General features: G+C 37.1%; 2 protein-coding genes across 8 annotated transcripts; both read right to left on the bottom strand.

Moving 5' to 3' along the window:
- Positions 1-567: 567 nt before the first annotated feature.
- On the bottom strand, positions 568-22,454 carry IQUB (IQ motif and ubiquitin domain containing). Of its 7 annotated transcripts, none has more exons than XM_002190705.6 (12): positions 18,825-22,454; positions 17,586-17,848; positions 16,596-16,745; positions 16,313-16,488; positions 15,916-16,071; positions 13,805-14,015; positions 9,928-10,103; positions 5,402-5,572; positions 3,801-3,977; positions 2,152-2,400; positions 1,554-1,739; positions 568-905 (listed from the first exon to the last, which is right to left on the bottom strand). In XM_002190705.6, the coding sequence occupies exons 2-12, from the start codon at positions 17,812-17,814 to the stop codon at positions 744-746; spliced, it is 2,043 nt and encodes a 680-aa protein (XP_002190741.5). In that variant the 5' UTR covers positions 17,815-17,848; positions 18,825-22,454; the 3' UTR covers positions 568-743. The 7 variants fall into 7 exon arrangements, with proteins under 7 accessions (XP_002190741.5, XP_072777249.1, XP_030112523.4 ...); XM_072921148.1 differs by lacking the exon at positions 18,825-22,454 and adding an exon at positions 18,589-18,794; XM_030256663.4 differs by lacking the exon at positions 18,825-22,454 and adding an exon at positions 17,925-18,401 and having other exon boundaries at positions 17,586-17,817.
- A 143-nt stretch (positions 22,455-22,597) lies between these two features.
- On the bottom strand, positions 22,598-26,732 carry NDUFA5 (NADH:ubiquinone oxidoreductase subunit A5; the record flags this gene model as incomplete). The annotated part of the gene is given in 5 exon segments (NM_001245806.2): positions 22,598-22,751; positions 23,324-23,389; positions 24,096-24,212; positions 25,700-25,744; positions 26,693-26,732. Coding segments are annotated over 5 exon segments (351 nt in total). The 5' UTR covers positions 26,714-26,732.
- Between the last annotated feature and the right edge of the window lie 5 nt (positions 26,733-26,737).

Genomic DNA, 26,737 nt, shown 5'->3' with positions numbered 1-26,737 from the left:
AAAGGCACATCTTAAAACAGAGGTTTCAAAAAGAACCTTGCAACCTTCTGTTGGATTTTTGAATTTACACTATATCATGTTTTTCTCTGTAACTATGATCTAATGTAAACTGTCTTAATTATGGGGAGAATTTACTTCTTTAAATAATACAAACTCCTCAAAAATAAACATATTTCAAATACCTGAAATGCGTATTTCAAATTATGATATTTAAATTATTATACTTACAATAATTTCAACATCGGATACAATAATTATATGCTGGCAGTTCCACTATGACCATCTAGATGAGCTGCAAAATGTTAAGTTGTTCTTTTGCACAAATGTTTGCAGGCAAAGCAGCTACATTTGGAAAGCTATGTATATTCTATTGTTCTGTAAGAATCCAGGGTTTGAGGGGGTTTCTGACTTATGTGCTTAAGACAAGAAAAATAAATAGTGTTATAGTATTCATTTTCTAATTAAAGGGTGACACAGAATTCCAACAGGAACATTAAACTGCAGACAGACTGTTCCAAGCAATGCAGGAATACACAGAAAAATAATCATTGCTCTAAAACCTGAGAATTTACAAAGCTCTTTAACATTTTATTTTTTTAAAAATGAGGTTACAAAACTTGAAATGCAGTTAAATTAACTGATTGAGATAAAATTATTTTATCCTCAGAAGTTTATTTTGATCTGTGTAATACAATTAGGGTATTGATGAAAAAGTATATTTCTTTAAAACCTAGGAATTTAGTTCAGGTCTTTAACTTCGAAGAACTATGTTTTTTGTAGGAATTTGCATTCGACTGATTGTTACTTCTATGCAAAAATGATGACATCGCAGGAATCTGAGCAAAGTAGTTTTTTGCCCGGATATGCTTTTGTTCTATTCTGTAAATAAATGGAGCTTCATAAGTCTGAAAAGAAAAATAAATTCAAATACCATAAATACAATTAAAATAACTAAAAATATATGTGTTGCTTCATATTTTAGACATTATAAATATTTGGACATATTTTATACATTATAAAGAGTGACCATTTTATAAACTAAGGCAGATAATTTATTTGTGTATATATATATAAAATGAAATATTTTGTAGTTCAATAGTACTATCTTATGGCCCAGTAGAGAAAATTTCTCCTTGTGACATATTAGTCATGTTTTAAAACCAGAATAACTTTTTTACTCCATTCAAGATAAAACTTTTTTATTTCTTTATTTCAGGTGAGAACATCTTTACTTCTATTTGAAAATTAAATAAGGCAATGCTTAGATAGCAGCATTTGCAAGGTGAAGACTGTAGGGGCATTCCTTGCATTTCAGGAGGGAGAATCAGGGCAAGATAGAGTTCAGGTACATGGAATGAGCTGTACATGCCAGATGCCTCTTGGATTACTGTATATTTTGTTTAATAGTACAGATGCAATCATTTAAATAGTCACAATGAGCCAATTTAAACGCAGACAAGTGTAATGACCAAATTTGACCCAACATTATTAGTCACAGGATTCTATTAAAACGTAACATAAATAATGCAAAAAAAAAGCTCATTGAAATTTACCTTCTGAAGGTTACACAGCTTAAGATGTGCATCTGCCTCTTCTTTAGTGAGGAGAATAGTGTTCCATGGAGACCACTCATGCTGCTTATCCCACCTGACCATAACCAAATTATACAGGTCACTGCAGGCACTGAGAGCTGACTGGCGGTTCCATATTTTCTCAATCAGGTACTGCATATCTGGAAGCTGAAATAGAAAACAGGGTTTAAAAGGAAGGAGCATGTTTCATTCTACAAGTCTTGCACCCATGTAAAAATCCAAATAAAGCTTTGGGTGAAAAATAATTTTTATGCACATGTCATATGATCACTTGGTTAAAGAGCATCTTGACATACATATATACTTTTTGCATAGTCGTTGGAACATCTGATCCTTTGACCTGTCAGCTAGACTTCTTCTAGTGTATAGCTTGCAAATCACCTTTTAAAGTAGACCTATGCTTCAAGAGCTTAAGGGTTTCTTCCTGATGGTGTGGAACATTGCGTATCCCAGGAAGAAACTGCAGCTTTTAGCCTATTTCTCAACCTGTCCACAACATACACAAAATAAAGAACATACAGTCAAAGCCACTGGGTTGCAATGCTCTTTCCAACAGTACCTGAACTAAGAAAACAATTTTGCTATCATCCTGATAATCGACTTCAGACTTCCTGAGATCTTCTAGTATAAGTCTGTACTTGAAATATGCTTCTCGTTGCCGAGCCTCATTATCAAGCCGGTAACATGAGCGACATCTGCCAATGGCGCGGGAATTTGCGGGAAGGGGAAACTCAGTAGGTGCTAAGTACTTTTCACAGCTATGACAGAAGTAAACATTTTTATAAAGCTTTAAGGGATCTTGCGGAACCTATAAAAAAAAAAAAAAAAAAGGTTCATTTATGTTAAACTAATTTAAGTTAATTTTTATTACTTGTATGTTACTCAAACACTATCAGGATATGTCTTCCATATCTTCATGCAAGTACGTTAATACATAAAAGCTAGAAGTATTTATTTTAAAATGCCCAATAAAGTATTGTGATTTTCTTGGATAGGATAACAAGAGTCACTGTATTTTCTTACTTCATTTGCTAAAATCAGTTATATAAATCAGTCAATTCATTTTTAAGCTATATGAAGATCCTAAAAAATTATGTTCCAGTGCTCTTCCTGGTGCTTTTATGTATGCAGATTTTTAGTTATTCCAGAAAGATGACAACACAGAGAAAACAGAAACTAAATTCTCTGCATTTGATTTTTCATGCAGAATCTTCCCTTTATGGCAAAGACAAAACCCTGAGATTATGGGCATATTATTATTTTGGGATAAGAATACAAAATCATCAGACCCACATGTTCAGTAACAACACCGGGAAGAAAATAGACTAAACTTAATAGCAAACGCCTCATCCCCATATTCCATCATGGGTTCTGAAAAGAATGTAGTGTAGTCTGTGCAGACAGACCAAGTCTGTAACTGGATAGTTTGAGTAGTCTGATAATCTTCAGTCTCTGCTATTGTACTTCTCCTAATAAACCTAGTGTAAAATTAACTGTTAGTTGGTTCTAAATCTAACATCTGCATCTAAATCTGACAGATTCTCTACTCCTGAGATAACATTGACCACTGTATGAAGAATACTCTTCTGATAGATGCAAAACAGACATCGCTACTTAGAGCAACAACATATGACAGTGAATTATATTTTTATTTGTAACCTGTAGTCAGAATAGAAAAACGGTCACACAAAACTAACTCCATCTTCTTTGCATACAGTAGCAACTGATTCTGCAACAGAAGCCTGTGACATTTTTTGTTTAGGTGCAAGCTCACTAGACATTGACATGGGCTATGTTTTTCCTTTCTGGATGCACAGCATTGCTGCCTCTTGACCAGTAGAAAAAACCATGACTTCCTCTCTTAGTATATTGGTACATCTTTGCTATTACATTTTTCTGATGCCATCCCATAAGATCTACCATTTATAACTTCCAGATTTTTTATTTCAGACACAAGAGTTCCTGGGCTCTCTCAGTGCTGCCAGCCACTTGTCAGGTGCTTATGACCATGTCTGTGCCCCATGCTTCCTAACAGGACTATAAAAATTAATTTGTGTGAAACCTATGTACTTGAAGCATTTTACTTCCTGAGGAACTCCTCCACCAATTCTACAGCAAATCATAAAATAAAAAAGCTTTCAATATTTTCTATCCATCTTCTCTTTAATTCAGTGGCCACTATGTCAGGCTGCAAAATAAGAATAATACCTTAATTAACCCAGCAACCTGAGGGTTAAACTCTGGAGTTTTGATGTACTGGAGAAATAATGTACAAATTCTTTTCCTCAGTCCTTCCAAGTTGCATTCTTTCACCTCTCTTGACATAAGATCAATTTCCCTGTCAATTAATGCCACTATTTCCTGTGTTAATTTACATTCATGTTCCTGGAAAAAAAAAAAAAAAAAAAAAGGAGAGAAAAAGGAAAATAAACTGCTCAACAATAAATACACAAACAAACAAAATAATTCAATAAGACATGAAAGCAAACTATGGAATCTGTCGACATTACCATTCATACCTCTCTATGTTCATGTAAGAACATGTTCACAGAAGAACTCGTTAGTATCTCAGGGAAAAAAAATCTCCAATGAAACAACTGTAGAACTACAAAAATGAGAATGCTTATAGATTCTGTTTTAAAGGGCCTGTATATGTATACCAAAACTGTGAGGATCTGTAAGCCTGGAAGCACTAAAAGATGCTTAGCAGAGGTACTCAACAAGTGCAAATTTTTAAATCTTCAAACGCCCAAAGAAATATTTCCCTAAGAAGCCTCCTTTGTATGAGATCAGAGGTGTAATATGGATGGGTTTTAAAAAATGTTACAAGAAAATCCAAAAAATCCACCACACAAGAGGCATGGGGGACTTTGACAGCATACCTGGAAATTAGTCACTTCAATATTTTGAATGCTTGGCAGGAGATTCTCCAGGGAGAGAGACATAAGAGGTGAATGAGTTCAGTGATTTCTCAGGTTAAAGAGAGTGCTAATTTACAGAAATACACTTGTTCACTACAGCAATATTGACTTGTGCTAAGATGGGCAAGAGTTCATAAGCCAGAAGTGCTCTCAATGCCATAGTGACTTTAAATCAAATACTGGCAATACTAAAACAAACAGCAAGGTGCTTCTTTGTTTTAATAAGATCAGCAAGTAGCATTCTATTCTAGGCAGATGTCATCAGTGTCATCCTGAAAGGACCTAGAAACTCATTCTTTTTGTACATGAATAAATAAATAAATAAAACCAATATGAAAGACTAAAAAAAATGCAACCATCTTCTAATTCATTGGGAACACTAACAGCAACAGCGGTGGTGGGGAGTGAAGGGCAAAAGAAGAAGAAAAAAATAAGTAATTGCTACCCATAAAACTGGTAATCCAAACCAATAGATAGATAAGGTTCTAAACAGATATTTCAAAGAACTGAGAAAAAAAATAAATGGCAATTGCCACATATATCTCTACCACAGTTCTCATAAGGTTGATATTAAGTAGTAAACAAAATTCTGTACTAAAATTGTATTATGTATTAATATACAAAGACATCTAAAACCATGGGGTTAAAATTCTAACACAACCTGAAGACAAATATACACATGATAAAGTAAAACATTAATTTAGAATGTATCTGGAATGTAAATTACACTCACATACCAGATAGTACCTGAGGGTCTCTAGCTACCAGCTCACCATCACGGCACTTGTTTGCCAGCAGCAGCATTGCTAATGTGTCAACATAATTAAGTGGCAGGACCTTTGGAAAGTACAGCTTCAAGCTAAACATAAATAGAAAACTAAACCTCACCTTCACTGTCCATTTGAGTGTTAACAGCACAGATGTTCTCTCATCTTTTGGGATGTCCCTTGTGTTAATGCTGCGGTAGATTTCAAGTAGTTCTTTACCACGGAGTGAGTTCTGTGTATCCATTTCAGTGATTTTTCCATCAAATGCTTTCCACCTCCTAGGTTGTGCACACTTTAGAAACAATTAGTAGAATACTGAGCTATTAAAATCTGACCATCAACTTAACAATGGCATTATGTTACATCAAGTTTCATCAGAGCAAATAGGGACTTAACATTAATGCTTGACTAATGCAAAAGTCTAATTCTATTGTCAATATTGATACAACACCTCTTCCACCAAAGCAAGCATTCAGTTGGACACTTTATTTAAAGCTGCAGGTCATGACAATTTCAACTTACAGGATATTAAAAGCAAATAATATTCTCCTACAAGGATATGCTCTACTTCTTTAAAGTGAAATTTACTGACAGTAGTATTAGTAGTATTTGCTCTGTATTTCACTTTGCAGACATAAATCCCTTCAAACTATCAGTAAAAATCAATAGGTCTGTTGACTGTATAAAAATTGAAAATTTAAGACCTTTAAGTCTACCGCAGTAAAAAATATCTCCAGGGAACTGTTCTATTTATACTAGTTGCAGAGAAGGACAGAAGGAATACGGTTTGCTAGAGTTAGGGCAAAGTATGTGTTTACAGTTTACCAGACACTTCACCTAGCTTTTTTTTGCTAACTTAACCACATGCCATATGCCTTATGCTTCAATTATCTCTTTGCACATCTTTAACTTCTATAGACAGTAAGAAGTCACATGATGTCACCTGCCCCACAAGGTCTAAAAAGTACAACCATTTTCTTCTTTGCAGAAGATTGGTTTTGGTTGCAAATCACGCTGTTACATAAGGAGACAGGTATCCAATTCTAATAGAAAGGGAGGTTTCAAAAGCCTCTCCCCCATCATTACTTAACATTTCCTTTACTTAATCGGGAGAGGTATTTGAAACCTCTTTCTGTGTATTAATTATTCTTTTTCACTAAATTTGGAGCTTAAGTGTTCACAAACATTCACAAACTTCACCTTGCAGTCTTAGTGTGACCTAAAAACAGGAACACTTTATGCAGTATTCATATGCCTAGCAGTTTTCTGGACATGACACCAGCATTGACACAATTATTATTTTAATAAAATAGACTTGCTATGGTGCTAAGTTATAAAAATACCAAGAATATTAGATAGCTAGAAGAGATATGATTAGTTATCACCACGATGAAAAGTTTTCCTCACTTTTAAATAAATAAAGTTAGGTAAGGAAAAGAAAGACAAAATAATTTTACAAAGGATTTAACATCAAATTAATGACACTTAATTACATTATCAGTGTGGGTAAAACTCTAATTAAAGGCGATATTGTTAACCAGAGCCAAAATTAAGAAATTTGAGAGACAAAACTAAGAAATGAAATAGCAAAACCAGACATTAGCTAAAAAAAAAAAACCCAAAACAATCAACTCTTAATTACTTGGTGAAATCTTTGAATTTCTGCAAAACTAGAGCAAGGTAATTTTTTGTCTGCCATAAATAAGGAGCATTCTACTATATTTTCATTTTGTTTCATTATCTTTATACAATACTAGAAATTCAAAAAAATACCCCTTAAAAAAAAACAAAAAGCAAACAAACAAACAAAAAAAAACCCTAATAAACCCACACTTTGCAAACAATAAAATTCAGACCAACTTAGAGGGTCTATCATGCTGACAATCCTTTGTATGTTAGACTGGTACAAACCACTGTTTTCCATGTAGTAGTTAATTCAATACCTACATTTGATCTTCTTCAAGGAAATCACAATAACAGACAAAGGCCATTTGCTAGAAAGAATCAATGGCCAGAGTAGACCCTAAGAAAGTCAGTAAAATTAGATTTTTCTGATAATTTGCAAACCCAATATGTGCAAGTAGTCTTGGTATCCCGTTCTGCAAATGACCCTTAATACAGACCAATTCTGTTATTATAATTAATTCTTCAAAAATAAATCTGTAACTTCTGTATTTTTCTTACTACCTTATCATAGCTGGGTACATAAAACAAATTTTAAATGTAAAAAAAATATGCAGCTTTTTACTGAAAAAAAGAAAGAATCACAAGTTCTCTGATTTCAAGATTATTTTTCTGTACTCCAGACTGACAGGAGAAAAACTAAAACTCTGAGATCTTCTGCCAGCTTTCTCTTGTCTTTTAGTTTGCTGGCAGTGCTGTGGAATTTACAATAATCCTGGTATCTGTATTACTTCAGAAAGCAAGGTTACTACAACTACACTCTGCTGCCAATGCATGAAAGCAGAAAAAGCGCCTGAGGAGAGAAACACACCACCACAGAGAGAGAGGAAAAGGTAATAAAAAAAAAATCCATAGGATGTGTGCAGAAATAGTGCAAAGCATGAAAGGTATGAAATGAACGACAGTTAATTGTTACACAAATTTCATTAAGTCAATATGATTGCTGTATAAAAGCTTAATCAAATTCTTCCTCTCCAAAGTACAAATGCTGAAGAAGAACGAGCTCAGCATAAAGTACTCCCTAGAACACAGGGTACACACAACCAGTAGCAACCTTCATGAGGGCACACATGCCTGTGGAGGTACATGCTTAAAGTAGCAAAGAAGGGAACAAAGGTTTCCATGGAGAAGCAAGTGTCACACCACATTGGCTACTGCAGCTTGCAGTCTTCAGATGTGAAAGATATTGCAGCTTTTACTGGCAAGTGTCCAAATTGACATTACCAACTTGAAGTTCAAGAAAAAACGAAATAATCCTTAATCAGGCGCTCAAAAATAAATTTCATATTGCAATTTAAAGTGCTTAAACTTCACTGTTAGTGTCATAGCAAACCATCCATTTAATTTTGAGATTTACAAAATTATCTTTTTAAACAAATGCAAAAATTGTTACTTCTTCTCCAAGTTAGAGCTAACTATGTCAACAGTTTGAAACAACACTCAAAATCCTACAGCTGACATGATAAAAAAACATGAAAAGTTGCTCTAGTTCAGAAGCTCAATAGATTTTAAAACTAAAAAGATTACAGTCTCTTTCATGAAAAACATAATTTATACATTTAAAATAGGAATATATAAATTATTAGTAACTACTTCAGGAAAATGTCCACTGCTTGGAAAGACAATATATCTGTTGTCTCTAATGTGTCTCCTGATTCTCCAAGCATCAACTGTCACTGAGAGTTCTTGTGCTGAAGAACATTTTGCTTCTGATTCTAGATGCAAGAAAGCTGTACAGCTTGTTAGAATATGTGCTGGAAGCAATCTGTACAAGTAGGACACTGGAAATCAGTCCTTATGGGAAAAATAACAACAGAGTCAGTTAAGAGAGAAATATATTTGCTTTAACTGCTCCCGGCTTCGTTTTCTTAGAAGGTAACAGAACACATTGTAAATAGTAGAAGCAAACATTAAACATAGAAATTATTCAAGGCTCTGAAAATATTCCTCATTATTTGGTTTTCTGGGTTTTTTTTTTCATTCTTGAAAGCAGTAAGAGAAAAAACAGTCATACCACAGCAATAAATGTGGTAACAGTTCCACTAATATTTCAGATAAGCAACTTTTTCATAATGAGAAATGTAATACATTTTATCAAATCGCATTAAGACTACAGTTACCCTGAGTCAGTAATAAAAAGAATGAAAAAAAGTGTCTTCTGTGCAAAACTGCCATTTTTACTTTTGAGCACTAAATAGTCAAAATTTAAAAATAACAATAATAAAAAAAATTAGATAGTTAAAAACCATTTCTGTTGCAGTATTTCTTTTCATAACCATGTCACAAACTTTGAAAATAAACTATTACATTTTTCCAATGGCTGGACATCTACCTAAAAGGACAAGGTTTTCTGTATTTTACATTAAGATACCATTTAATGTAATGCCATTTAAAATCATCTTTGTGAATGAAGGAATTCTCATACTTTTTTATAAAGGCTGAAGGAACACTTCCCTTAAATATTACCCCCAAGATTATACAAGAATGAAATCTCAATTTAAAATTCTAATGGAACTAAAGTCAGTGATTTAATAACTGAGTTCAACATCAGATTCAAACTCTTCTTTATACAGGAAAACAAAATAAATGCTTTCTTTAAAGACAGACATATGATGACCAGAGGCCTCTACTCATTTGGGAAATTAATGACAACTTTACCTCCTGAAGGATAACATATTTATATTATTATAATTAATTATATGCATTGCTTATAGTTTTTGTAGTTAACAGCCTTAACAATGCATGGTTCAACCTTCAATTGGTCTGACAGCTATGAAATCCTCAGCTTGGAAAAAGAAACTTATTGAATTGTATTGACATCAACAACCACATAACTTGGATATTTATAATATTAACATTCACATGATTAACTGTTAAAAACTACAAAAGGTACTTTTTGTACTTTGCAGGTGTATTTTCTGTTCCTGTACTTTGGTATTCTTTATTATCAGCCTAATTACTGACCTTTTCCAGAAAGCGCAGTATTGCTTTTTTTTGATTCTCCACATTGGCATTTAGTTTGTGCATCCCAATGCAAGCAATGAGCTCTGTCTCTTCGTCCAGAAGTGCACAAAGTGCTGCCTTTCTTTTAGCTCCAGTAAGAGTTCTGTTAATTCGCTCGGTCTCCTCCTGCATCCATACTGCAGATACAAATATTTGGGGTATTTTTTTACAAGATGCTTTCCAGCAAAACTTCTGCTTTCATATTTAAGAAACAACATAATTGACTTTTCTTTCAATATGCACTAAAAACCAGTTTCCATTTCAGGGAATTGATGGTTATAGCTATTTTCAACACATGCAAGATGGTCTAGAAATGAATGTAAATTATACAGATGTTCTGTGAGAGTATGTGTGTGTAATCAATTCCAGACTGCCAATTTGTACTCCAAACTCCAGGATAAGTAGGAGAAAAAGAATCTGTATGTGAGAAAAAGAATTTAGCTCCTGTGGAAATGTATGATGAAATGGCTGCATCTTACTGTGGTATCACTAGTACCCAGTGATGAGAATATTACTGCTTCTCCCTGCATAAATGAGTAAAATCTAAAGAAGCTTGAAGTCCTCCAAAACTGAGATAAATCTTAACTGACAGTAACATTTATCACTTCAGGTCTTACATTGAACATTGCAGTGGTATTACATTTTGCCATCCAAGGCAGATGAGAACACATTAATAATTCGACAGTCATTGCTTTACTCTCCCTTTCCTTTTCTACAACGTAACTAACCAAGCGGATGAAAGTGGCCACAGAAGAAGCCACAGGATGGTCATGACAGCAGCACATGGATCACTACATGCTCTGTAAGCATCTGACCCCCTGACACTTTTGCTGCAGATATACAGACTACATGACTTTAGAGAAATCTGTCTGAAAAATAAAATTGTGTTTACTGCCTTTGCATATCCTGTAAGAATTCCTGGCTTCTCTGAAGAGTCTGATCTAGTTCAAATACCTCTGGAGTTTTGTAGGGAATTTTATAAGATCCAAAACTTCAACATTCCTGAAGAATACTTCAAATGTTATAATCATCCCAGAGCAGTTACGCGAAAGCAAAACCCAGCATAAAAGAAAACCATTCAATAAGTGATGCACTGAAAAAGTCTGTAAAATCCTGGATCAGGTAAGATTAGAGGCAGGAGAAGGGAAAGGAGGAAGGCTGATTTTCTGCCTGTGGCTTCTTATCAACAGTACCTTATGTTTTCCATTTTTAAGTATTTCAATTCATTTCCTTAAGGCTCTCCAAGCTGTAATATGACAGCTGTCTGGCAAGTTCTCAGAACCCAAAGATATATTATAAATAAAGTCAATTCAGCAAACAACACCATTATATAGAATTTACATGAACCTTTATTATGCCTGAAGGGGGCAGCAACTTCTAAGGGGGAGCTAATAAATACAGTAAGCAATTTTATACTTTCAGAAATGAAGAACCTGTCACTCACCATTGATACTCACCTCTTGATTCCCCATTTACATGCAACCAAGTTAAAACACTCCTCTTAGATTATCGGTTCTCCCGATTATCTATCTACAGAGATTTTACTCATTACAATTTTTATTCCAGTGTTTATAAAGTAAAATAGTTCATACTTCACTTTTCAAATAAATTATAAATGCCTATGCAGACATGCTGACTATATAGATACACCTCATTTGCACTATATAGTCAACAGGCAAGTTTTTGTACCACTGGGAGTTGCTATTACTGGCTGACCCTGTAATAGTAACTCTGTTGTGATTGCAGCAATAACCTTCACAGATCCCTGGAGGACAATAGTCTCAGTCTATTACTGCCACAATGATTTAGCTTGTGTAAATTGTTGGCACTATAAGAATGCAAAATTGTTCCAGATGCAGGTAGGAAAAGAACCCCAACTTCCTAGAATCATTAAGCTCTATTAAAATGAAGAGCATGACTGCAACTAGAGAAGTATCTAGTCACTAGTCAACACCAGTTAATGAAAACTAAAGAGTGAGATTGATACCAACCATTATTTTTAACAAAATATTTAAAAATCCATTTCAAATACTGGAATCTGTTCTAAAGTGGCACATGTATTTTTCAGATTGCCTAGATATAAAATTCCTGAATATGCTTGGCTGAAAGTTATTATTTGTGAATTATTATTATTATTTCAAAGTCATGAAATTAAGCAAGAGACACTTGCATAACCATAACTTTCAAATCTAAAAATATCATGAAGATAGCACTCTTCCATAACTTAATCTGAACTTGGTTGCTTCTACTGCAAGTAAGACCTTTCACACTTAAAAAAAAAAAAAAAAAGTGGCTCATACATCTGATAGACACATCTGATAGCACACTAGTCTAGAAGCACGTTCCTGAATAAAATATTACAGAAAATCAGATGGGAAATAGTAAGACATCTCATAAGTGGTAAGGAAAAAAGTACTATTTGAGTACCTTGGGTTTTGATTACTTAGTCAGATACAATTTGAAAAGGGCTTGATTCTTGGGAAGTGAAAAGCAAACTATCTACAAAGAAAAAGAGTGGGGGTAGACAATCCCAAACCAACCACAAATTTAATGAAGATACCATTCCAACAACTGCAAAGTTCAAGACAAGCAATAATTTTTACATTTGTCACGAACAGTGATATTTATAAATCATTTAGTAATTCAGACAAAGCCATTTGTTCAATGCCACACAAAGTATGACAGTATTAAAAGATTAGTGTATAACTTGGGAATTTTTGAATCGTGATCCTGAGCTCTATGAATAACACATGCCATCAAATTTATGCTCAGTTTACCACTGAAAAAAAAAGCTGAGATTGTTTAAGGACAGGTGGCTTTGCAATGAAGTAGGAAATCTATTAGGTCAGTTCTGCTACAGTGACAACAACACCCAAACTGGCAAAGAGCTAAACCATAAAGCACTGTAACTGAGATAACATAAGAATTGTTACAAGTCACAGTAAAAAATTCTGGCTTTAAAAGAGACATTATAAAAAACCAAAACTTTTCTTGCTGTTCCATTATATGCTGGTACAAGTACACAGCTTTTGACTGTTTTTTATTTTTCCAAAGGACATATTCTAAGCTTTTTGTTTGATTTGCACCATTAGATTCTTGCAAGGTTTTATGTCAATTATCTGCAGTATTCACATTATTTTTCTTGAAAATTTTAGAGGTCATTGCCTGTATTAAACATCATCTACTCCAAGAACAGGAAATGTATGACTTTCAGAATGTCCTGCACAACTCCCAAGAGATTTTTAAAATTTTGACAACACAGTTTTGTGAAACACGGAATGAACTAGATAGGAGAAAAAGCATCAGTAGAGGACAACTAAGACAAAAGGAATAACTAAGATAAAAGGAATAATGTTGTAAAATTCTGTACAAAATTTTTTCAGCATCTTAAATGTACAGTGAAAGATAAAAGCAACTCTGATCTAAAAGAACACCCTTTGGTTCTTCTAGGTGACCTTAACTTTAGACATAAATAAAAACTGTTAATAAAACTGCCAAAGAACACTATTCTATATGCCAGTTATTTCTAAAAAAGATGTACTAGTTTTGGCTGTGATCGAGTTACATTTTAGTCATAGCAGGTTGTAAGGAGCTGGATGTTGATAACACAGGGATGTTTAGTTATTGCTGCACAGTGCGTTTACAGAGCATCAAGGCCTTCTTTCTATTTCTAGTAATACATGAAAGTAAAATAGTTATTTTAAAATGAAACAAATCCCACTGTAAAGCAGAAAAAAACCCCATGGAAGTATCTATAAAAACATGTAAAACTCTAAGTTTGTTTTAAACAAACTGTACTATTTTGTTGCTTTAAGGATATCCCTTTAAGAAAACTTACATTCCAAGTCATGGTACAGTAGCTCAAAGTCTTCATTTGTTTTAGGATTCAGTTTTTTCTCATATTCCCTCCACAATTTTTCTTCTTTCTCTCTTTTTTTCTGTAATTCTTCTTGTGCCTCCCATGCCAGCCTTAACCACTTTTGTTCCTTCAGATTTTGTACTAAATTTATAGCATGCCAACGACGGAAATATTTCTGTAATACTATTGCCTATATGTGATACAATATCAAAAAAATAATGAATTTAAAACAAAACAACGTAGTATTTTGGAGCATAGTATTATTTCTTAACAGTTCTTTTCTCCAGCTTCCTAACTATTTTCTAAGATTTTTCTTATAAAATCAGTCATGTGCTATTAGTTTAAGCACTAGTACGGTTACTCAGTTAAGTAACTGCAGGAATTTAGCCAGTGAGTACAGTGGATAAAATAGATTCAAATAATCAGACATAAACTACATTCAAATATCAATTTTCCTTTTTCAAATCTCCCCTTAAAAATGCATTTTGCCATGTACTCTTTTTATTCTTTTCCTTATCTTACTACCAATTTACAGAGTGGAAATGCAGACACATTTGCAAAATTTCTTTGTAATTTCTAATTACAAAAATCAACACATAGACACATAATCAACTGCATTTATTTGTGAACAAATAATGAAAGTGAAATTACTAAAGCTGTTATGACAGAAAACGAAAAAAGAAAATTAAATCATTGACCTTCCCAAGCTGTGGCTATTGAGGACTGGGGAAATGTCTCTGATATGTTAGGGGAGGATACTGCACAAGCCTCACCTGCTGTCTGAGTTAGCACTTGCACTACAAACAGTTCAGTCAGATCAATGCCATGAGGCACCAAGCATTGTTGAGGATTGAAAGCTATCAAGCACAAAATCATACTAATACAGTTGCACTATCTCTGGTAATATCTTAATCTAAAACTTCTCTTGAATATGTCTTCAAACAGTATTTCAATATGGACCTATACTGCACTGTGCAAATCCATCAATGTGAACCAACACCAGGATGACAGCTCTCTACTGTGCATTGTAAATCACCTATAGATACATTACAGACTTCAGCAAGTGCCACTAAAGACCACAGTAAAACATATTGGTAGTCCTGAAGAAATGACTCCCTATTTGGGTTCCACTAAAGCTGACCAATTTAAGAAGTTCTTACAAGAAAACCTCTACCCAGAAAATGTCAAAGATCTTGCCAACCATGTCAATACAATTATTCTACTTAGACACTTGAGGAATCAACTGTTTCTCCATTCAGCTGGATTCAGACTGTCTATTTTCAGCAATCAAATTAATAACAAGAGCATTTACAAAGCAGTGCCTCATCTAACACAATTTAGGGCACAATTTGAGTTAAATGTGCAGTCACAGAACACATGGTTTTCAAAAAGCAGACTGGAATGCCTAAATGGCATCCTCTGCACAATGAATATGCAGAATCTTTAATCTGAATTGCCTTCATGAGGCAACTCAGTGCACGAGAAAACCCCATAGACCCACTGCTTGTGTTTTAACAACCCATTTCTACTTTAGTATCGAAGCAGGGAGCTTGAACAAAATCCAAAACAGATCAGTTTGCCCAAGATAACCTACAAAGTCTGATAAAAAAAACCCCAACCAAACAGACAAGGAACAATAGATTGTTCTCAAATAGATTGTTATCAAACAATGGATTGCTCTCAAAACTCAAAAGCTTAACCCTAAATCCTAACCCAATACTCCATTTATTTCAGGCCATACGTTAAGCATGTAACTTAGGTTCTTTCAAAGAGATCATGAGAATGTTGTAAGAACAAGCCTGTTTTAATCCTTAATGCTCTACATGGAAACTAAACTGTCACTGTGAGACAAAACAGTAATTTCAGAATTCTTAATATTTAAGATATTGCAAAGTATCAAATGTCACTAAAATCACAGAGCAAATACGCACTTCCCCTGTATCTGAAAGATTACAAAAGATGAGCATAAGAAGACATTTTACAGTTCACTTTTAAATTCTGTCTCTGAACACTCTGAACACTCATTAAATATTCAGATAACCTTTACAATACATTATTTTACAGAGAGTTTCCAACAGATAAGGACTTACTGCTTCAAGTCTACGTTTATGGTACTCCTCTGCTGTAAAATACTTTCCAGGTGTTATCAGTTTGTCAGTCATGTTTGATACATAAAGGCCAATTTTAGTCATCTGTGTTGATGTTGTATTTCTTGTTTGTTGCTGCATATTTTTTTCCACAACCGTCTGGGGAAAAAATGCATGTCAGATTAAAAGAAAATACACAGAGATATTTTTTCCACATTACATTAAGTGGCAAAATTAGCTCTTTGCAATAAAAATCACAAGAATAATGATATTTATCTACTAAATACTTTCATTTGCACATTTATCGCAGATTTACTTCCTCTTTCCTATCAGAAATAGTGTCAGATTCTATTCCATCTGGCAAAAACAACATTCTAAAAGGATATAATAAAGCGTTTACCTGTGTTTCCCTACAAAACAACTGAATTCCTTTGTCAGGTCGTTTTTTGGGTTTTGTTTGTGATCCTGCATTATGAAATTCCACTCCTGTTGACACATTCCTAAATCCACCCAGAAAAGGTTTATTATAGGTAGGTCTTTCAACTTTTACAACTACTTCTTGAAATGAATTCGAACCTGTTAAAATGGAAGTTCCGAAATAGAAATACTGCTTCTTTCAGTAACGCATCTAGATTAATCCATAATTACATAAGTATTGATAAACCTGCAAAAGCAGCATTTACCTGTTTGCACTCTGACAGTTAGGACATCCGGCATGTGGTAATCCTGTTGAATGACTTCTCCAGGGAAATGTTCCTGATCCTCAGACTGGACAGTTTCATCAGAATTAGGCCCAATCTTCCTAGGCATTTCATTATCCTCAATCATGCTTGCTAAAAATAAAACCAAAATTAATTCCCTAGAAGCTTCTCAAAACAAACAAATAACTCTTTAAACTTTACCCCAGGATGATTTTATTGTAACACTACAACACAGCATAATCATCTTTTTTTCAGCTAAAAGACAGTCTATTTGCAAGCTGAAATAGTATTATCATTCAATTTTAAAGGCAGTACCTAATGTAATATTGTCACCACATAAAGATATTCCTAGCCAGTTACTCAGAGTGAGAGCAGATGAATGGAACCCAGCAATGAGGAAAGTAGTCAGCAAGTCCATACTAGGAACTGTTATTCACTGTGCTCAGGTGCTGAACAGGATATGCTCCGTTCTGCTCTGAAGAACTAAGAAAATGGGGTCCTATATTGAGAAGAGGAAGTGACTGGAGACACCCAGAACACGAAGGAACAGGTATAAGAAATGATGGAGCATTTGGGAGACTGCAGGAGAAAGACACGGATGAAGAAGGGTGGCAGGTAAGTTACAGGGGAATCTAAGAAAGGTAAAATGGTAAGGTGATTTCTATAATGCTGCCTAAACTGTTAATTTAAATGCACATACAAAATATGTATACCTAACTCATACACATTTCTGGAAATAAGGATCATTCTATAAAATGCCATCTAGAAATGACTACTACAGTTTGAGATAAAGAATACATTCCTTACCTTTGGAGTATGTTTCATATGAGAATTTTAAAAGTTACTGCAGGACCAAATCCCAGCAAGCATAAACAGAATGAGGGTGTGTGGGAGTGCAAAAAGCTATAACCAATTTGAAGAAAAAATATCTCTTTAAAACATTAATGCCCAGCATTTTAACAACTTCTTTACCTGTCTCTGTCCCATTTGCTGTATTCTCTGGTAGTACTGAATTTTGAGAAGGAGACTGCTTGTCCCAGCCCTCCTCTGACTGTGCAGTGCCTGCAGGTTCTGGGAGCAGAGCCTTCTCTGCTGGGTCCCCAGCCTCTCCGACTGCTTTTCCTTGTGAGGATGCAGGTGATTGCTCTGCACCTGACCCTTCTGATGTAGCAACTTCAAAGCCATCTGATACATCTTCCATTTCCTAAAGCATCAGTTGCAAGCTTTTAACCTTTCTGCAAGAATAATCACAGGATCTATTATAAATTGCATACTGGCACATTTCTACTACCAGAATTATGGGTAACTTACTGTCCTGAAAAGCTTTCCCTGTATCCATTCCCAAAAGGCCTATTAAGAACAGTATGAGATCTTTGCTTCCACCAAACAGAAAGCACTTGTGGCTGGTGTTTACCAAACATAATACTGCAAGGCAGGTAGCCGGCACAATTCTTTTTACCTCTCGTTCTCTGCCTATAGAACAAGATGGTCCAAGGGGTCATTAGCCAGAGACAGCACACCGTTACGGCTTTCCGAGTTGCCACCGAAATTATTCGGGCTGGAAGAGTCCTAAGCCCATGCTCCTCAATATAAAACCACAACCAAACCTGCACGACCCGGGGCGCAGCTCCGGGGGGAGCCCGGGATGCCAGACCGCTCGGGAGGGCGGATCCCCGGCTCAGCGCGCACCGGGGCCGGGGGTGCGAGCCCCCGCAGCTGTCCCGCGGCACCTCCGGCCCGCGGCTCCGGACGGGCGCGGCCGGCCCCGGCCCCGGCGGCGGCGCGGTAGCCACGGCAACCGGGCCGGGCCCCCGGAGCAGAGCGTGCGCACTGCGGAGCGGGGCCGGGCCGGCCGGGCGGGCTGGAAACGCCTCGGGACGAGCAGGGTCGGGAAGAGAGGAAAGGGAAGCGGTGCGGAAGGACGAGCAGCTGCCCCGGCTCCCTCCAGCCCCTGCACGAACCCGTGCTGGCTCACCCGCAGCGGCCGTGCCCACACTGTGACCCTGAGCGGGGCGATGTGAGCTCGTACCAGCCCATAGCGGCACTAATGTACGAAAACACCGTTTTCCCTTATAGCCTTCTGCTGTAGATAAAAGCAGAAGTTGTACTAAACCCCCAGAACTCCTGGATATCGAGAAGGGGTGTTGTGGGTGAGTGGTGGCAGCCTTCGTGCCACACACCGTCGCTTCCGAGCTGTGCGGCGGTGCCTACCCGTGACATGGGCTGTGCCCGTGGGTTGTGCCGTGTGAGCACGGAGGGTCCGTGGTGTGAGCACGGAGGCTGTTAACTGGAAATTAAAGACGTGCAAATCAGAATGAAAACCTTAAGAAATTGGATTTCCTGGTGTTTGAGGTGCCATTTCTGACACAACTCCTGCAAACGTTTTCAGCATGCTACAAGAAAACCAAGCGGACAGTCACATCACACAACTTTCAGATGTGAAATGTTCTGTTCTGTCTTGCAATTCCAGGAGAATCCTGAAAAAAAGCATTTCAATTATTATTGAATTCAAATGGATACCCAATAATTGTATGCCATGATTGTTACCATGTTTCCCAGACATTGTTTGGCACTTGAACGTGGGCCTCCTTCCCATCAAAAGAACAGAAATCTCCCATTACCACTGCTAATGCTTTTTTTTCTAAAACCTTCTTTGAACTCCCAGAATAGGATCACCATTAATCCTATAGAAAGATATTGTCATTTGTGCCACTTTCTCACTGTTATATAGTTGATTAAACACTCAAGTTCATTTTTGAGTTGCAATGACTTTTTTTTTTTCCTAATGAAATAGCAGATAAGCTTTGAATATTAAAATAAAAAGGAGCTTTCACTCATCTCCTATTGGTTTTGGTTTCAGGTTCAGAACACAGCCACTTGGGATAGGTTAAGCAGCACAGATGGCAGGTTAGGAATGGCAAAACATCAGTACTTGCTCTGCTCTCATGATGGGAAAGTTGTTTTCCTGGCGTAACAGGCTCTGTCTCTGCTAGGCCACATCCTTGCAGATAAGCTACTTTTTTATTCATATGACTTCAATCAGATGATCACAAAGTGTTTTAAAGATCTAAAGTTGGTTAACTAAAGCTTGCAGTGGTTTACCTTACCATATTACAACAGATTATAAAATTATTTGCACCATCATGTATTTCCAACAATTAAAGGAGAAAAATCAAGCAAAATCATTAGCCTTTAAATTTTACCTTGCTAGCATATTCCTTTTGGAATAAATTAGGACCTGTATGGAGGACACAGATGTGAAAGGAAGAGGAGAGTATGCTTTTATCTGTGAAACTGAGTTTTAAGAGGCCATATATCAAACTTCAGTAGAAGTGGGCCATGAAAAAAACTTCCTCTCCCCTGGAGCACAATGAATGAGCTTATAGGAGAGCTGTTTTAAATCACATGACAAATACATCTTTGGAAGTAGAGAAAATTGAACAAGAAGAGACTTCAGCAAATGTCTCAGTTATGGAAGAGCAGAAAGAATTCCAATAGTTGCTACCATATTCTGGCAACTTTCCTTCCCCTCACCTCCAGTATTTCATGCTAGACTTTGTTGTGTTGTTTGTTTTTTTTTAATTTATTTTGATTCCTTTTATGTCAGCTTAATACTTATTACCGAAATCCATTAATTTTCATTACTCATGTGACAACATTGGCCCTCATTCAAGTCTGTAATCCCTTAATATTTCTCATGTGAAAATTGTGTTTGTTAACTTTAGCAAAGTCCTCTTCTGGAATGCCATCTAGTGGTTTTACTTAGGAAAAGACCAGTTTCTACCTTGGTCAAGACTGAAAAATCCTTCAAAATCAAACAATGAAACTAAATATTTTTCACTTTTTAAATTTTCAAAATCTGAAAATTTCTGTAATTATAATAATAATTGGAGGGGGGGGGGGAAATGCAATGCTAAAGAATGCAGTGAAAATCGTTTCTGGAGTGAATACCTTGGGAATACTGGTTTTCTCTTCTACTGACCTACCGCCCAATACCATTGCATAAAATATTACATAAATTCATAATTAATTATTTATAATAATGATGTCACAAGTAAATTTATAAGCCTAAAAACGATGAAAAAATAGCTATGACCAAATATGCTGTGTAATGTAAGCAGTGCATATACAAATTCTTAGTAAACTCCAGATTTTTGTGATATAGCTATATTCCTGTCTTTAAACTTGCATGAATGTTACTAATGGTCTTAAAAAAAACATCAGGAAAGGCAAACCTGCACAGTACCCTTAGATCTAGTTTGGATATTTTAACTGGCATTTATAAGATTAAATCTCTAAACAAAAGCTTTCAAAAGAATCACAGAATATCCTGAGTTCCCAGATCACAGAATATTCTGAGCTGGAACAGACCTGCAAGGGACCATCAAGTCCAACTCTTAAATGAACAACCCATCCAGGGACTGAGCCCACATCCTGGTGTGATTAGCCCCTGCTTTAACCAACTGAGCTAATCTCAGTGCTCAACCACCCTGTGGTTGAAAAACATTTCCTAATAGCAAACCTATACCCCTTGTGATACAGCTTCATGCTGTTTCCTTGGGTCCTGTCACTGGTCACAAGACATGAGCCCCTGCTCTTCCACTTCCCCTTGTGAGAATGTGGAAGACCACAATGAGGTCTCCCCTCAATCTCCTCCGCTCCAGACTGAACAGGCTACAGCCTGTCCACTGACCTCAGCCACTGCTCATATGGCTGCCCCTCAAGGCCCTTCACCAGCTTCCTTACCCTCCTTTGGACACTATCTAAAAGTTCTTTATCTAAAAGGATCTTTTAGTTCTTTTACTATCTAAAAGCATCTTTATCTTTTTTGTGGTGCCCAGACCAGCCCCCAGCACTTGAGATGAGGCCGCCCCAGAGTGGGACCATCCCCTCCCTTGCCCGGCTGGCGATGCTGTGTCTGCTGCACCCCAGGACAGGGCTGGCCCTCCTGGCTGCCAGGGCGCTGCTGACTCATGTTCAACTTGCCATCCATCAGGACCACCAGGTCTCTTTCTGCAGCACTGCCTTCCAGTATCCCATTCCTTGGCCTGTCACTACATCCAGGGTAGCCCCATCCCATGCAGAATCCAGCAATTGTGTCTCCAGATGGTGATGGCCCATCTCTGTAATCTGTTGACGTCTCTCTGCCTTTGAGGGAGCCAACAGCTCCTCCCACAGCAGTGTCATCAGCAAATTTCCTGAGTATCCCTTCCTGTCCTGCCTCTAAGTTGTTAATGAAGATACTGAAGAGCACTGGGCCTACGATGGAGCCCTGTGGGACACAACTGGTGACCGGTAGCCAGCCTGATGTCACCCCATTTACTGCAACACTTAACACTTGAGATGTGATTCAACAATACACCAATGCAAGTCTACACAATTCTCTAAGATCCCAATACTAAGGTTTGTGCCACAGGTATTATGCCAGGTATGGTAACCTACCTGTTAACAAGAAACCTACTGCCATAAATTTGAGTAGCAGACTTCTTTCTCCCCGTCATGTCTCCCCTCTTCCCAGTACCTCCCGCAAGCCAGAGATAGTGTTTAGTTATGTGGGCAGTAGGGTCAGCCAGGGCAGGACATGCATTCAGCTGAAACCTAAAATCCTGTTCTTTTTGGGAAGCATTAGATCACTCACTGCAGCACCTGCATGGCCATTAAGACTGTCAGAAGTAGCAAAAATACACAACCAAAGGTGGGACAAAATCATCATACTTTTCTGCAACTTGGATTTTGATTTCAAGTGGCCTATAATGTCTGTATTTTTAACATACAAACACGTATTATAAAAAATACCCTGGTAATATAAAATACAAAAAATTAAATAAACAAAAGGTTGTAGGAATGCCAGAAAGAATTTTCTTAAAACCATTTTTTTTGCAAGAAATTGGCAGCAGACTTTAGATTGCTAAATGTAAGTGGACAAAATGTATTTTAATGAAGTGATTATCTTTAATTTTAAGACAACTGTCAGTAACAATAGATTAATAATTAATTTTTTATTTTTACTTTCAAGAGGTTACACCATTTTGAAAATTATATTGGCCATCTCCACTGATTAGAAGGAGGTTCTTCAACTAGAGGCTCCCATGGTTTCCACTGTACCATTTTTCTTGCCAGCGACAGCTCGTTTTCAGCCTGTTAATAAACACCATACACAAAGTCTTAAATTTTATACAATTGCCAAAATATTAAATTACCTCTATGTCAGTTAATTACCTCAGTGATGTCACTATCTATCATGGTGACAGACTACCAGAAATTTCACCTATAATTATCAAAGGAACTGTATGCTTTGGGGGGTTGTTCTTTTAAAAGAATTCCCATCACCCCTAAATACCCAAACAGACATTCTGTTCAGAGAGAAATTCCCAATGACAGCTTAATGATATTTTCCACTTGGTTTGGATTATCCCCAATATTATTCAATCCTCTTCTGTCCTTTTCACTGATTTAGACTCTATAAGAAGCGATGTAGGTATACATGCTTATCTGTAAGCATAATGCAAGAAACAGTTGTTAATTTGTTATGTTTTAGCAAGGCCATCCCACCACTACATGACAATTTGTTTTCAGGGGTTTTTCTTCTGTTTGACTGTTTTGCAGCAAAGGAAGATACACAAAACTTCGTTTTCTGAACAAAAGCTCAGCCCAAGGGCACTAAAAAACACTGCTACATTTGTACTTCATCTCAACTTCTCCCTCTTTACCTGTACAATGACTTCTTCTATCTGACCACTATTCAGTTTGTCCTGTAGTTTTTGCACATCAGACTCCTGTGTGTTCAAATACATACAATAAAATGTTTTAGTGAGAGTAGAAAGCCCATGAAAAGCATGAACACAGCAATTTAACCAGATCACACTCCAGTCTTTCTCAGAACCAGCTGGCTTGCATCATTTTATATTATCAAAGAAATCTCACACTCATTTGTTACCAAGAAGCAAATATCAACACTCAATTATAAATACAATGAATGAATGCTATTTACTGAATCCAAAGAAGTATTAGCAGATAAAGGCTTTAGTTTTTATCTTGGAAGAGTCTTGTTCTTAGATTTTTATAGCATAATATGCAAGCTTTTAATTATCACCTTAAATACACAATAACAGTATTGCAGAGTTTAATGTAACAAAAAGTGGTCTTAAATATTGAAGGCAAGGATCGTGCTAAGATACACTGGCAAGAGCACATACATTTTTTTGTGAATGTGTGTGAAATTACCACTTTTCTAGGAATCTTTAAAAAAAAGCTACGTTTGCTTCTAATTTTCACAAAACAGCAGCAGGAAATTAACAATTCTTCTTCATATGCCATCAAAATATCCCAGTCAATAACAAAAAATAAACCTTGATACTTCGATTGTTTCTGAATTGATATCTGAAAGTTACATGTGCACCTACGAAAGAGCCAGGCACAGCAAAAATCACCTCCTACCTATTTTTTTTATGTGTAGCATTACTGAAATAACACTGTACTTACCTTTTTCACCAAATCAAATCGCTCATTTACAATCTGCTCGGTGTATTTCCTGTAAGCTGCATCTTTGGGAATGTTTTCCAGGACACCAAGGATTTTTGTGTACAGTATTCGCAGGCGCTGAAGTGATCACAAGACATGGTTAAAATACACAAATGCAATTATTTATCTTCTTGTCCTACCACACTTACTAAGCTATTATCTATACACAAAATATGGTATTCAATCCAGAAGTGTAAGATCAACAAATAGTTAAGTCTGAGACACTGAACTCCATCTTGGGTGGGGACGGTCATGTTCCTCAAAGGAAAAAAAGAAAAGAAAAAACAAAGTTGCAATCTGAACACACTTGATGCAAAATGAAAAAAAACAGTAAGGGCTGTAAAATGCTCTTAAAAAAAGAAAAAAAAAAAAAGAGGCAAATTCACATGTAACCCATCTGATACTGAAAATTTACCTCAGGAAGTTACAAAGCTATTATAATGGAGGGGTTTTTGTCACTTTTCCTCATGCTGGTGCAAAGTTCTGAGTACCAGATAGATTTAAATTAAACCTGAAACTTTTACTGCTGGATTTAAATACAGGGATTAAGGACACATTGTGGTGAATAAATTCACACTTTTGTACTGGGTAATTGTATCTACCTGACAAGGAATGGATGTCCTATAGGAACAATAAGAAATAGAAGCAGAATACTGAAAGAAGTACATGGAAGAAAAAACAGGAAACAAAAAGAAGATTGGCAAAGAATCTAAACTTCAATTAAACTGTTATTTACTCTTAGCTTTAAGTTGCTGAAAAGACTAAAGTGTACAAAGTTGATCCAGAAGGTGTCTGACAAGGCTGCAGACTGAGCTAGAATAATTTCTACCAAACAGCAGTTATTTTTGCAAGGTTCTTTTTTATAGCATTCTTAAGTATTGGAGTCAAAAGCATTTTTGAAATAAAATTGCTGTATAATAAATTTCAAAGTGGAGAACTTAAAAAAAAAATCACTGAAGTTCTTTCAAAGCTAATGCCTCCTGAATAAGCATGATGTGACAAACATACTTACACTACTGAGCCTGAGGAGGTAAAAAGAAAGCCATATATTGCTATGAGAACCACCACATGCAGTTTCCAAGTACCACTGGAGTATTCCAATCTCAGCACTGCTTGCCATCCCAGGGCCTCGGCGTGGCTTTGCACATGGCTAGTCTCTATCATCTAAGACTAGGCTATCCCTTTAGTATAAATAATTTCAATATATGAGTACACAGCAAAGCAGCAAAAACATTTTGACCTGAGCAGCAGGAATTACATTTATGAAGAACTGAATTTAAAGAGTTCTTTGTTTTGGTATTACTGATGAAAGAAAGCAAATATTGGTTCATAAAGATACTAACACTAGAGAGGTTTTTGAAATCAGTGCATGCAACAAAAACTACATGTGTAAAATAACTTACAATGACATGCATTATATCTTTATCACAGCGGAAAATTTTAATTATTTCATTCAGCTGGCACCAGATTAAGATATACCACATACCTACACATGCAAACACATCACAAAAATCTTAGAGCTCACTGAGGGTTTCCATTACTACAGAACGAGACGTGTTACATACCTCATGAGGGTTCTCGGCTACAGCCAGTCCCACAAGTCCAGTGGTCTGCAGACAGAGCATAAACATACTTAACACGCCTAAGCATCCATTTCCACACTAATTATTTTGACTCAATATACACCTGACAGGGACCATTCCGTGAAACCAGCCCTGCCTCCTGCCATACGCCCGTTATCCCAGAGTTCCAGTGCTCCAAGAGGGAGCAGCTCACCTTACCAGAATCAGGATCATAAAACATCCTGAGGTGGAAGGGACTCACAAGGATCATCCACTCCAACTCCTGCCCTGCACAGCACCATCCCCAAGTGCAACACCCTGTGCCTGAGAGCACTGTCCAAACGCTTCTTGAATTCTGTCAAGCTGGTGCTGTGACCACTTCCCTGAGGAGCCTGTTCCAGTGCCCAAACACCCTCTGGGTGGACCACCTTTTTCTGAGATCCAACCTAAACCTCCCTGACAGAACTTCAGGCCATTCCCTCGGGTTCTGTCACTGGTCGCCACCGAGATCAGAGCCTGCCCCTCCTCTTCTCCTCATGAGACAGCTGTAACTGCAATGAGGACTCCCCTCAGCCTCCTCTTCTCCCAGCTGAACAGACAAACGACCTCACCTGCTGCTAATAGGGCTACTCCTACAATCTCTTTAACATCTCCGTTGCTGTCCTTGGATGCTCTCTAGTAGCTTAGTATCTTCCTCACATCGCAGCGATCAAAGCACTCAAGGCGAGGCCGCCTCAGTGCAGTGCAGAGCGGCACAATCCCTTCCTCCGGCCGGCTGGCATGCTGTGCCTGCTGCGCACCGGGCAGCTCGCACCAGCCCCGGCGCCCCCGGCTCCAGCCGCCCCCGGCTGCCGGGGAGAGCACCCAGGCCCTGCGCTGCCTTTCCCTCGCAGGGTGGGCGCTCGCTCTCACCCCACGGCTCCGGCTCTCCTTGCCCTCCCCCAGGCAGGCGGACCCGGCGCAGGACGCGGCTCAAGGCCCTCAGCAGCGCCTCACCTTCCTCAGCGCCCCCGCCATGGCCGCGCTCGCGGCGCCCTCAGA

This window comes from Taeniopygia guttata, chromosome 1A (genome assembly GCF_048771995.1).
Source record: "Taeniopygia guttata chromosome 1A, bTaeGut7.mat, whole genome shotgun sequence".
NCBI lineage: Eukaryota > Metazoa > Chordata > Aves > Passeriformes > Estrildidae > Taeniopygia > Taeniopygia guttata.
Note: the sequence above shows the minus strand (reverse complement) of the source record. Positions and strands in the feature narration are given on the sequence as shown.

Bases quoted from the DNA above. Each gene is read 5' to 3' on its own strand.
- IQUB (XM_002190705.6), bottom strand. From the start codon at position 17,814: ATGGAAGATGTATCAGATGGCTTTGAAGTTGCTACATCAGAAGGGTCA. The intron at 3,978-5,401 runs GTGAGGTTTAGT...TTTTTTTTCCAG, and splicing joins CACTCAAATGGACAGTGAAG to GAACATGAATGTAAATTAAC. The intron at 1,740-2,151 runs GTACTGTTGGAA...TTTCTATTTCAG, and splicing joins AAATTGTTTTCTTAGTTCAG to CTTCCAGATATGCAGTACCT.